This window comes from Gambusia affinis, linkage group LG08 (assembly GCF_019740435.1).
Source record: "Gambusia affinis linkage group LG08, SWU_Gaff_1.0, whole genome shotgun sequence".
Classification (NCBI taxonomy): Eukaryota; Metazoa; Chordata; class Actinopteri; order Cyprinodontiformes; family Poeciliidae; genus Gambusia; species Gambusia affinis.
Window position 1 is genome coordinate 24515760 of NC_057875.1, and position 13207 is coordinate 24528966.

At 39.6% G+C, this 13207-nt stretch overlaps 1 protein-coding gene across 4 annotated transcripts in view; it reads right to left on the reverse strand.

The window, feature by feature from the left end:
• Positions 1-4045: 4045 nt before the first annotated feature.
• LOC122835962 (AP-3 complex subunit beta-2) overlaps positions 4046-13207 on the reverse strand; it is a 44144-nt gene continuing 34982 nt past the window's right edge. For 3 of the 4 annotated variants that reach the window (XM_044125469.1, XM_044125468.1, XM_044125467.1), the window contains 10 exons: positions 13080-13194; positions 11998-12166; positions 11672-11837; positions 11024-11111; positions 10713-10822; positions 10397-10625; positions 10225-10309; positions 9400-9497; positions 7059-7197; positions 4046-4376 (listed from right to left, as the gene is read on the reverse strand). In XM_044125469.1, the coding sequence (XP_043981404.1) occupies positions 4226-4376; positions 7059-7197; positions 9400-9497; positions 10225-10309; positions 10397-10625; positions 10713-10822; positions 11024-11111; positions 11672-11837; positions 11998-12166; positions 13080-13194 (1350 nt within the window). In that variant the 3' untranslated portion in view covers positions 4046-4225. Of the gene's footprint in view, positions 4413-7058; positions 7198-9399; positions 9498-10224; positions 10310-10396; positions 10626-10712; positions 10823-11023; positions 11112-11671; positions 11838-11997; positions 12167-13079; positions 13195-13207 lie in introns of all 4 variants that reach the window. The other variant, XM_044125466.1, reaches the window with a different exon arrangement.

Genomic DNA, 13207 nt, shown 5'->3' on the forward strand with positions numbered 1-13207 from the left:
TATGTCACTATATCATAAACAGCGTTTCCCTTTAAACCTGAGCGGCATTAAAAACGTACAAAAAGACCAGATGCTAACCAGCCTTTTGTCATACATGCTAGGCTACAGGTCGGTGAGGCATTGTCTCCATCGTTACCAATAGTGAGGTCACGTGCAAAGGGTCATTCCCAGTTTTGAGGTAAAGAACGCAACTCCTAAGTGTGTTTTTAATATTTGGTTCCTGGAGTGTATTATTGACTGTTAAACTCTTATGTTATTCTGTATTTCCCCTGTATACGTATAATTTAGTCGTCCACATTTTGCAGTTCCGAGTCTCCTGTGGTTTTTGTGATTTGCTGAGCCAATAATCTAGTTGTTAGCTAATCAGTCTGACGTCCTCTTGCTAGGTTCCCGCTACATTCTTCAGAGGCTCGTGCTGCTGCTGATTTCTTTTTTTTTTTAAACTTAGAAACAAAGTTTCCAGAATACGGTATTATACACGGTAAAAGAGAGAAGACACACAAGCTTTAATCTTTTATTTGTACAATAAATAAACTTGCAATACCTCAAGATTACAATTCACAACCACACACAGGGCTTGATAAATCATACTTCGTCTATGTCAAAGTCATTGGAGATGAAAGGAATGACCAGGTGTGAATTTGCTGTTTTCTGTGAAAACCGCTTCCTTTTCGTTGGGGAAAAGAAATATTTAATTATCTCTACATTCCTCGTTGTGACTGTGCTGCTATTATCAGGAAGTTTTAGGATTAATGGCAACCAAAACGAAATGTTTGCGAATATGTACTCTCTCCACGACTGGCTACATTTGACATAATATATTACCTCTGGTCCTGACTTTGTTTCCAAGGGCAAAAATAAATCCATACACCAAATGATGAAAAAAAAGGAGAAAACCTATCCTTTGTTTTACTGCCCGTAGCAAATGATTACTATTTCTTGAGACAAAAGAGGATGATCCAGATGTGTTATTTTTTTAAATTGAGCCCGTTTTGTCAAATCAGCATACGCTGTCATATCGTCATACGCTTAGCATGAAGTGACGGCTATGTCTATCAGACAAGTATACACTGCCATTACCATATGATTTTATTTAATCAGCAACATAGAAACATGACGTAGATCGTCATACACTTTGCTATTAACAGCTGTACGACATCCCGACTTAGTGGTTAAGTAGGTTAATGAGTTTCACACGGGCGTGTGTTGTAGTTGACTGCAGCTAGTCTCAGCTTTAAATACACTTTGAAACCACGACAATGCATGTATATCTTTCTAGTTATTGAAAACAATTTAATGACTTATTTTCGTCATAACTTGTCGCGTATGCTGAACTGACAGCTCCTCTGACGATCGGAATTCTTAATGCGCATGCGTGAATACTCAATGCATGTATGCTATTCTGACAGCGTGTGATGATCTGACATAACAACCCCAATGCTCATAAAATGTTCATAGAGCTGATTTCTTTCCTCTTCAAAAGTCCAATTGAAATTGTTATAATTTATAAAAACTTACAGTCTTAGAAGTATACAGTGTTCTGATTTCATACCAGTATGACGTTTTTTATTCTTTTTTTCCCCCAAACAAATAAAAGTAATTTAGTTCTAGTGTATTTTGGATCTCCAATGCACCAGCTAAACCACTGCAGATGATTATTTATCTTCTGTTTTTGAAAACCTTTATGTCTCCACCATCACCTGGATTCCAATGCAAACCACTGTGAAGACTACATAGCCACAATAAATATTAATGTCAACATGAAAGAAATTCAAATTCAAATTAATTTCTTGAGCACGGCTAAGGCAGTCCCAGGTTAAAGATTGAACATCTTTTCCTCTCAGTCACTACCTTCACCAGCTTAAAACTGAGGCTTAATGGAAACAAAGTCAGGACAAAAGAGGAGGGAAAAACAGCAACATAAAAACTGCTTCACTGTTGTAGTTTTTAGAACAGAAATCAGAACCGGACCTATGCGAGATGGGCCTCTAAAATCATTGTTTCTACTTATTTCTGGGTGAGTAGAAACGGTTACACATGGTTTACACCACAAAGAGAGTTTAAAATCTTCAGTTTTGGAAACATTTTTTAAAATTTCACCTGAAACAAAATTTTTAATGTGGACAATGAGTACAAGCACAGCAGAGAACTTCCAAACATTAATGTCCATTTTGCTTCAATACTTATCCTGGAAACCAGTAAGTGGTATTTAGGGTAATTGAGCAGCTAAACGATGATTATGCTACAATTTGATTCGATTTTTCAATAGATGTCTTCTCTATCACTCTTCAGATGTGAAAAGCTAATGAGCCATTAGCTTTTCACACCAAGCACACCTCGCTGCAGAAAACAGAAAGGGGCGGGAAGGACCGCTGTCAGTCTCAGACCTTATTTGGAAATAGGAACATTGCACGTCGGAAATGAAGAGAGCGCTATTTCCTATAATATCCACGGTCTCCTGTTTTTATTTCCTTTTGAAATCTGATATATCTTCATGTTTAGGAAGGATTTTCACTTTCAGTATGTATTTGATCTTCTTTCTTTTATTTACTTCAGTGCAGCTCACAGTTCTTAAATTCTGTAGCTTTCTGTGTACTTTCGTCGCATTATTTCCGGCTTGCTACTGCCTCTAGTGGCTTGGGGGTGGTAGCACAACTAATATAATTACATTACTAAATCAGAATACCAAAGTCTTTATTATTAATTATTAATTTTTTATTCTCTTAAGAATGTAGAGCTAATTAAATGACCTAAACAAGACCTGAAAGTGGTTCCAGTTTCACTCGATGGCCGACCTGTTGAAACTGGCTAATTTTAAATACCTCGGATCATTCCTGGACAGTCAGCTCAACTTTGCTGAAAACACTGACTATATTTTCAAGAAATGTTTTCAGAGACTCTATCTTTTAAGGAGACCCAGTGATCTTGTGGTTACCTAACTAGAGCTTGTGTAGAAGACAATGTTGAGTGTTTTAACTTTTAATTTCCTCAGCTGGTTTGGTCACATCAGCTGCAGAATGACAAACTTTTAAGAATACTGTAGCAACTAAACCAAAAACAACTCTGTCTCAACCTTTTGCTGAAAGAACATGGAAGACGGCAAGAAATATTTTAGTAGATAGCATCCACGTTAACATCCATGTTAACCAAACTGAATTCTAACATTTACCTATAGCATGTGAAGAGTTTTGCTCTATGCATACATTGTTGATACTTTGAATTGTTGATATTATGAATGTTAATCGTTTTATAGTCTATGCACCTTTATAGACTAAATAGTTTCATCTCATCTTTTCCTATATACAAGACTCTACTAGCAAAAAGTCTCATAATAATATATATGGCACCATAAAAACAGAAATGTAAATTTTTGCTTGTATTTGTTTAACAACCCTAGTTGTAACGACCTGATTTGTTATTTTTCTGAGAAAATCTAATTTATTTGTTTGTTATTGTTCAATTTAGTTTCTTATGTATACATTGTAAATGGTATTTTTATTATAGTTGATCTAATTGGTTTTCATGTCTGTATTTCTCTTATCCCTCCTGCAAATGTATAGATATCATTTATGATGTGCAATGGTCTCGTTTAGGTCATTTCGATAGCTCTACATCCTTAAGAAAATAAAAATGTATGGTGTTTTCTTCGAGAATTTATCTTTTATGGTTCCAATAATGCCAGAATTAATATTAAATAATAAAGACTTTGTGGTATTCTGATTTAGTAATGTAATTAGATTAGTTGTGTTACCACCCCCACGCCACCAGAGGCAATGGCCATCCAAAGAAAATGTGACTATGGAGCAGATTTAGAAGTACACCGAAAGTCACAGAATTTGGTTAAAACTGTGAGCTGCGCTGAAGTAAATAAAAGAGAGAAGATCAAATACATACTGAAAGTGAAAATCCTTCCTAAACATGAAGATGTATCACAAATTTCAAAAGAAAATAAAAACGGGAGACCACGGATAATATAAGAAATAGCGCCCCCTTTACTTCCGGAGTGCAATGTTCCCATTTCCAAATAAGGTATGAGACTGACAGTGATCCGTCCCGCCCCTTACTGTTTGCTGCAGCCAGGTCCTTCTCTTTCACACTCTGGAAGCTTTCACTCCAACGTGGCTCACTGGAGAACACAGGAGATGGAGCGGTGACCAGTCCTAAACAAAATTCACAAGGTGGCTGGAGTGAGGGGACACAAGTCGAGCCGGGTGTCTGCTTGTCGTCACTGCGTCAGGGCCAGCAGGATGTCCTTAACCAGCATGGTGCCGATCACCATTTTCTCACAGTTGATCGTCAGCTGGGCGGCGCCCTCTTCTCTGGTCGCCACGGTGACCAGCACCAAACTGCCGCTGGTCACCGTTCTGCCAGCAAACCTGTGGACAGGATGTTCAGGAGGAGGAACAGGAGGACTGAGGTCAAAGCAGCAAAACAAAAAGAGCAGAAGTAAGGTTGAAAACAGAACAAGAGTGAAATGGACGTCAGTCACCGGGATGCAGATTCAGATGCAAAAATTAGATGAATTCTCAAGCTGGAGGCAAAAACCACACTGATTTTTCTCAAATGTAGAAAGTAAAGAGAAGGACCCCAACTGGGAATTCAACCCATAACCCTGTGTGAGGCTTCGAAACCCTTCAACTCGAGACGACACTGACATGAATGATTCATCATCAGGTTTTCCAAACCAATTAGTATTTCCATTATCAACCATATTGATTTCCTGAGTTCACACTGCGTTGTAGCAGTTAACATTTTATAGAGTGATTAGAGGTCAACCAGAGAGTGATTTCTGCAGAAATCCGTTTATTTTTGTGAACAATGTTGAACAAATAAAAAGGAGTTATGATGGAAACATTAACAAACAGATATGTTCCTACTTAGAGGAAACATGGGAAAGGACGGAGTGAACAATGTCCTTTCACAGAAGGCCGTATCCATTAAAGGTGAAGAAGTTTCTGAAAAGTGAAAAAGCTAGTGTAACCCAGTGTTAAAAACACAAATAAAAAATGAATAATGGGGCGTGCTCCAGTGGCGTAGAGGGTAGTGCGCCCCACGTTTGGAGGCCTTCAGTCCTCGACGCGGCCGTCGTGGGTTTGATTCCCGCATGTCTTCCCCCCTCTCCTTCCCCCTTTCCTGTCAGCCTACTGTTGTATAAGGGACACTAGAGCCCACAAAAAGACCCCCTGGAGGGGAGAAAAAAAAATAAAAATAAAAATGTTGATTTAATGTCTTCTTCTACAACCAGATTAAAAAGTATAAGTAGATTTAATGTCTTATTCTACAATAAGAGTTAAAAAGTAATAAAGTTAAAAATAAGTTAATAAATATGTTCATAAACGTAGATAAAAAGTGCTAAAAATCTTTTAAAACTATGAAATACGCTTTTAGTGAAGGATTAAACAACCAATAGCTGGCACAGTCTGATTTCACATCAGCCAATAAGGTTGATTGTCCCGCCCCTTTAACTGCAAGCTGAGATTTGTTTCCGGTTGTTTCCGCTCATAGTCTGGAAGATCTTGTCAAATTTGATGAAGAATCTTGGAAATTGAAAGCTTCCCTTGTGAGCGGCTGAAGCCCAGAAAAATCCTCGTTTAGCATCATGTGGCATGGGTCAGGTTTTTTTTCTTTTGCTTATGGTGCAATTTTGGCCTGCAGTGCCCAGAGACCTCAATATTACCCTCTCCAGAACTTGAATGGCGAGCCCCAGAGGACAGAGTGAACCGGTAGATGGTGACCCGACTGGTCACTAGCAGTGAGGCATTGAATGAACATTTGACAGACACATTGGAAAGACTAAAAAACACAGGATTATTTTTTTTAAGTGTGCAATTTTTGTTAATTTGTAAATGAGGATCCACAAATGTTCACTATATTAAATTCTACTCTTCCTTATAGACATTGTGTGCTCTCCTCTGTTGTTGCTCACACCCAGGCTCCCGTGAATTCAGAATCTTCTGATCAGGCCCAACTTTTGTTATACTTGTAAAGTGTTGGTATTAGTCAATGAAGTAAATCAACTTACCTGCCATCTACTATTATCAAGGGTATTTGAAGTAACCTTTCTTGGGGGTTACACTAGGTTTACCATCAGCTCAAGAAAAAAAGTTTAGCTAGCAAGCAGACAGCATTGTAGAAACAGTTGTTACCTTAAAACAGAGTGTTAATACACACCAGTCACCACTGCAGTAACAATTTCTATAATTTTCTGTCATTTTTTTATTACAGCTGCTGCTGGGGCTAATTACAGATTAGCTTCCACTGAGCTCTTTTAAATTGGGATAGAGTGCTGGTCTACTAGCTCTCTAAAATCATACTCTACTTGAACTTTGTTGTCCTTATTGGTCCAGAGTGTTTGTCAAGAACATGTATTGATGGTCATAGTCTAGTTTGTTTTGCTTTCTTTATAGATTTCAAGTATGGACATGAAAATAAACACTACTATAACAATATGGAACCCATTTTTTTCCAGAATCAAACTTTTCCAAAACAACTGCACCTTTTTTAAAATTAAAATGGATATCTATATGATGTACAAGCTAAAGTCGGTGCGGGCTAACTACTCAAACTTACAAAACTTGAGACGGTTCTTTGCTTACTCAGCTGTAGAGGTAATAAACAGAGGGAGAATCTGAAAGTGTATTCAAATCTGTTATTATGGCTTGCTGGAAGACATTTTCCCAGTTTTCCTACAGGCTGTAAAATGAATTAAATGATGTAGTGACACCTAATGGCTAAAGTGGAGAATGCAGCCAACTGAATATCATATGCCACAGATTTCTTTCTAAATTATTTAGTCATTGGAAATTCAACCCTCCTAATCTGAAGCCATGTCTGCTTTAGATCATACCCAGTACAGAACACAACTATTAACTATTTGACGTGTGAAGCCTTATTAAACGTTCAATTCAACACTCCAAATGTCATTACTGCTGTTATGTATTGAATATTGTGTGGTCTGGATAAAGATGCTGTTACCGTTTGCTATATTCTTGGATTTGAAAGCTGGTCATGCATTTCATTTCAACGATTACTGCACAGCGAGGCGCTGATCCTCTTACCTGCACTCTCTGTCTGAGCCACAGGGGACGCGGCTGAGGTTGGCGGCCGTGGTCACTCTCTGGACGATGGCGTGCTCGTTCCGACACTTGGCGTCTAGCGTTAGCTTCTCTGTGATCTCATTCATTCCCATCAGCTGACCTGGAAGAGTGTCAGCAGAGCAGAGGTGAAAAAAGAAAAGCTGATTCTTTAGTCATTTCTAGGCCTGTCACCATAAGAAATCAAGCTGGACGATAAATTGTCCCAGAAATTGTGGTGATAAAATAATAACACTGCCATCTTGAGAGCATTTTTCACTAAAATAATGCTGGCATAATAATGTGCGTACAACATTTAACACTGCAACCAAATAAACATCTGAAACCACAGTAACTAAAATGTTATAAACAAAACTGCATTAAAAAAATATCAGTAGGCTTAGACAGGAAAAACAAGTAAAAGTGGCAGGAAGCGCAAGCTAACTACTTTGCACAGGTGTCAAATATTTACAATGTTTTTTTCAACAATATTAAAGGTGAGCTTGTGTTGAATGACTGATTTATCATTTATCAATTGATGTATTGCTTATTGTGACAGGCTTAGTCATTTCTAACATCTCACCATTGAAAAAGAAAGGCAGTGAAATAATGTACGACCAGAATATATATAAATATATATGTAAAAAGTTCTAGATGTCTACCATGTTTGGACATACAGTATTACATACAGCACACATACTGTATTTACAGCCCAGCAAGGTGGTTTCTGCATGACTACCTTTAAAACCCGCTGCATATAAGGACTTTAGTAGTGTCCAGTAAACCAGGAATAACAAACATACTGTGCAACCTGGAATGCAGTGATGCTTCCCACTGAACACAGAAGGGGGTTGATGGTTGACCTCTCAACTCCCAATACATTTCCAAACTGCTTCTCAAATGTACAAACCACAAACACTTAAGTAAAAAGCCATTACCGAGCTAAAACTAAATCAACGCTCAAAAATTCAGTTTCTCTGCAAAGAAACAGTTCAGAAAAACAACATCAACAACAACAACAACACTACTCGTGGTCTCAAAGTATTTTCTGTCATTTGCTTTGTGCTCAAACAGAACTGAATCATGATCAGTGGATGAGCATTTCCAGTCATTCCTGTGATCAGCAGGTCAGCTAGAGTGTGACTACCAAGGCAGGAAGGGGTCGGGGGTCGCGTCTCAGGGAGGGGGAGGGATGATGGTGGGGATGTGGGGGTTCTGAGGTTTGCTATAAAGCAGGCGGGCACACAGATGTCTGGCAACAACAAGCCTATCAAAGCCAACTTACCCACAGTCTGAAAAGGCTTCTCTATGAGGTATGAAGAGGAGGACACGTTTACTACACGTTTACTACACGTTTACTACACGTTTACTGCAGAGGTTCAGGCTGCAGCATGATTCATGTAGCCACACTTCAAGAGTCATTTCACCTTTAAAGCTGTTTCTGTTTCTAACTGGGACCATTTTACATTATCGTCACCTTCCTAAAATAGTGGTCTAAGTCTTTATTCACCAAAATATTTTTCTTATTTTCTTTGATTATAAAAAGGAGGGGTTTATTTGTTGCAAAAATCCCTTTTGGTAAAAATGTGTTTTAAGGAAGGTGACGTTATGCTTTATGGGCTCAGCCAGGGGGTGTGGCCACAGGGTGGGGCACCGGCCACCCTTGAAATGTGATTGGCCACCGCCCCCGACACCCCAGAGCTGGATCAGTTTCTTCATATCCTCCAGTACACAGTAGGATTTCCCCTAGAAAACTTGCTAAGCCTGGGGGGTAGAGAAGTTAGACAGAAAACATGGCAGTGCACTAAATAAAACTAGTCTTTCAATAGGTTTGGTATGCATAACCAAATACTATTATCTTTTTTAAGAAGATAGAACTTCTTATTATATATAAATATAGTTGGGCCTGTTGCTTATGTACTAAAATAAATGAACAAACAATGTTTAGCCTGGTGGGGGGGTGAAGTACAGCCTGGCAGCCCACCAGGCTTATAATGCACTGAGGGAGACCCTGCATAGATTAGCATTTTGTCCAAACTGCATGTCAGTCGTTGACAGAAAAGCTCCTTTCATTGTTTTACAACCACCATTAACAACTTTTTTGTTTATTATTTCAAGTTTATTTTAAAAAAATTAGTAATTGCTCATTAACATTTAGATTCAAACACGAGAGAGAGACTGCAGGCAGTTGGCTAATTTCAGCGCCTAGTTTCATTGAAAGATTGATGTATATGATATTTAGTAGCAATAATGAGAGAAAAAGCCTAGCTACGCCTCAGCATCAATGGCAGAGTAACATTTTACTGCACTTTAAAGGAACGCTCACCTTGCTCTTTTTTGAACTCGTTCTCTGTAAGGAAGACCGGCCTCATCAGCTCTCCGACAGGCGGCTGGATGGACACGAAGAATTTCCTGGTGTGCGTGCTGCAAAACGACAACGATAGATTTATTGATTTTTGATCAGCATTGGTTTTATTTCACAAAGAAAATAGATTCAGGCATAGAAGTGGTACTACTTTTTTTTTTTTTCTTCAAATGGGACAACGGAGCTTCAGGCTGCGCAGAGACGTGAATTTGCACACATGGTAAAAAGCTCACGGGGTCCAACTCTTAATACAGCAAAGGGTTAAGGAGATTGTCTTATGTTCCCAATTTAACTTTTGTTTTTATCCTTTGTGCTCTGAAGGACCATCCTTTCCTTTCTGAATCACAAAAATGATCTGTCATCAAAAATACAGTAAAAGCTTAAATGTTAATCTTGTCCTGTCTTTTGCCGTTGATCTCTTACAATCGTACAAAATGCTGATCATCAGAACTTCGGTCGTAGTTTACAACACCTACTCTTTTGTGTGTCCCACCAGAATACACTGTTATGACAACATGACCAGTCAATTTTACCGTCTTATCCATAAACAATGAAAAATTGTCACAGACCTGCTACTGACACTGATATTTAATTTTGAGAAACGATCTACGGATTGTGAGAAAGAAACTGGCTTTTGCCGCGCAGAGTTTTGCTGTTTGTAAAAATTGAAACGCTCTTGTTTTGCAAATGTCAAAAGTAACTATTAGAAAAAACTGATAGTTTTGCTACAGACGTCCTAGTCGAGTGTGAGAACGTAAAGCTGAGCGAACAGAGACATCAGCTCACCACAGCTGGAAGTTTGCAGTTTGTGTCGAGTCGCAGAAATCAATGCCCATAACCGCCGCGGCCGTCTCACCGGCTGGCAGCGACTCTGTCGACACGCAAAAGCGTAAATGACGTCGATTAAAAGTCAGGAAACAAAGCCTAAACGCACGAGCGATGTCTGCTGTCGGGGTACCTATCTCTGGGAACTCCTTCACCCTCATCCCCGACTGGAGCTTCACGTCCTCCATGTGCAGGTTCTTGGCGTCGGACGTGGAGCTGTTGGTGAACTGCATCTGCACCGCCACCATGTTGGCGTCGGGGCTGAACGGCTGCCGACTGAAGCAGTACTCCACCGACAGACCCTCGCCCGTGATGCGGTGCAGCAGCTCGTAGATCTTCAGCGCGCTGGAGGGGGCGATGGTCTGCGGAAACACACCTCTTGTCTCACACGCTGACTCTAATCCACCCCGCAACTTTAAAGACAGGAAGACGGAGGCGTTTCTGCTTACTGCCGGTGACAGGACGGCTTCGGACAGGGAGAGGCCCTCCAGGTCGGTCACCAGGCTGTTAGAGAGCAAGTTGTTGACCGGTGTGACTTGAGGTGAGGGAGCTGGTTCAACTGGGAGGAAAAGATAGACGTCAACATTCAGAGACGGAAACCGGACGCTGAACCTTTTTCCATTCAGTCCTTATGAGAAAGAAATCATGTTATCTGGTCTATTGTTTGATAAGCAGAAGACCAGAACTGTGTTTACATCAAACATCTGCTTTCTCTGCAGAAACATGGAACAGAGCTGGAAAAAAAAACAACCCAACTCACAATCATCGAGGTCCAGAAGAGACATTTCCTTCTTCTCTTTCTTGGTTTCTTTCTTGACGGGTTTGGAAGGAGGTTTAGATTCAGCTGCCTGGAGGAAGGTCAAGTACAAACGTCATGAGCACCTGACAATTTATAAGACACGTGGAACAGGACTAGGGTCACTAAAAACAATAAACATAAATAAATAAAATTTAAACTTAATTTTGAAAGAAGTTTATCTCTGAATTCTGAGAAACTCAGAGAGAAAAGAAGTCGCTGAGGTTCAAATTCATTCATTTGAATCTCCAAATTAATGTCCTAATTTGGAGATTCTTAATTCTGAGAATAAAATTCTTTTTAAAAAAAGAAAGAATTCTGAGATTAAAATCTGAACCCTGATATTAAAGTTTTAATCCTGGGGGATGAGGAGGAATCATAATTCTGAGATAAAAGTCCAAATTCAGATATTAAAATACATAAAAGTCAGTCTTGATTATAAAAATAATGATTCTGAGATTAAAATCCAAAGCTATCATCTCTATCATGAAGGACAAAACGCAGAGTCAGTCATTTCTCTCTTCTTATACTTATACAAAATGTAAACAATCCCTCCAGAGTTATGAATATTTTATGAAACGTCATGTCTCCGTCTCAGTCTGCTCGGTGTACCTTCTTTTTCTTTCGGACTTCTGCCTCGGACTCGGAGTCGTCCGACTCTGACTGGCTGCTCTCAGACTCGCTCTCCTCTTCCTCGTCAGACTCCGACTCAGAGTCGCTCTTCCGCTGTTTCATCTTCCTCTCGTGTTTCCTGTCTTCCTCTTCGCTGCTCTGCTCACTGAAAACAGAAAGGAGACGACGATTAAATGAACAAGACAGACTCTGATCCGGTTTCAGCTAAAGGGAAGTGACGCCGGACGACCTCAGGCTTTAACACTGATTACAAAAATCCCCTGGAAAACAATAAGATTGGAAACCCTTCAAAATGTGTTAGACACCTTTCGCTTTCTTGCACGGCCTTCGTTAATTCCCTCTTCTTTGTTTTCTTTCCCTTCTCCCTGTCTTCCTCCTCAGACATGGAGACCTCGCCGCTCTCTTCACTCTCCGAGGCCGAGCCGCTCCCCTCGCTGCCGCTGCCGCTCTCCGAGCCGCTGACAGAGTCCGACTCTGGAAAGGAAGAGAAAAGTTGGTCGGAGGGAAAGTATTTCATCAAAACTGCTTTGCAGGTGTGGGATACTTTGACTTATTGATGCTCCGGGCACATTTTTAGGGACAAGTCGTCCACCACTATGATCTGTCACTTTGTGTCTCGAACATTTAGTCTAAGGCTCGCATGAAGACAACAAATCAACCTTAAGGTCGAATCGAACAAGTTGAAGTTGAGCTGCTTTGACATTTTCAGTATCATCAGAGTAATTTATAGAAACAATTCAACGCTTTAGTTTGCTTTCAGACCAAGAGAAAGACATCTTGGGTCAAATGATTAGCCCAAACTAACCAGATGTTTATCTATTTATCTTCATAGCTTATGCAAAACTTTGATAATCAGTTTAGTTATGATTTCAGAGAAGCAATACTGTGCTGGTTTGTATACAGTTTTACAAAAAAAACAACTTTTGTTTTATTTTTGAATAAAACAAAAAATCATTCATTTTGTTTTATTCATAACAAATGAATAAAATACTTGATTAAATCCATAATTTCTTTTAAAAAAGAGGCGTTAACTTCTCTAACATTAAGTTATGCAAGTATTTAATTTACAATATTAAAAACAAAAGCGTGTAGGTGAAGTGTTTATGTTTCCTGAACTTTACTGTGATTTTGAAGACATTAATAAACAAGTATTTGACATATCCTCTCGTTATTGGGACTTAACAATAATAGAAAACTATTTCTGTTTAGCAAACACCAGAGAGGTTTTGGTCTGACTTAACTTCAGACAGGGAGGGGAAAAAAAAGGTGTAGGTGTAGGGATAAAGTCCCTCGCACAGACTTTTGTTCAGTAACGTCCTTGACGTGTCTGTGACTCATAGAGACATCCATTTTGATAAAATGACGGCACGCCGAGGCTAAACGTTACCGCTATCAGCAGACTCGGTCGGGCCGGACTCGCCCTCGGAGTCGGAGTAGAACGGCTTCTCGACTTTCTTCTCCTTTCTCTTCTCCCGGCTGCTGCATTTGGTCCATTCAGGCACCTGGTGGACAGAA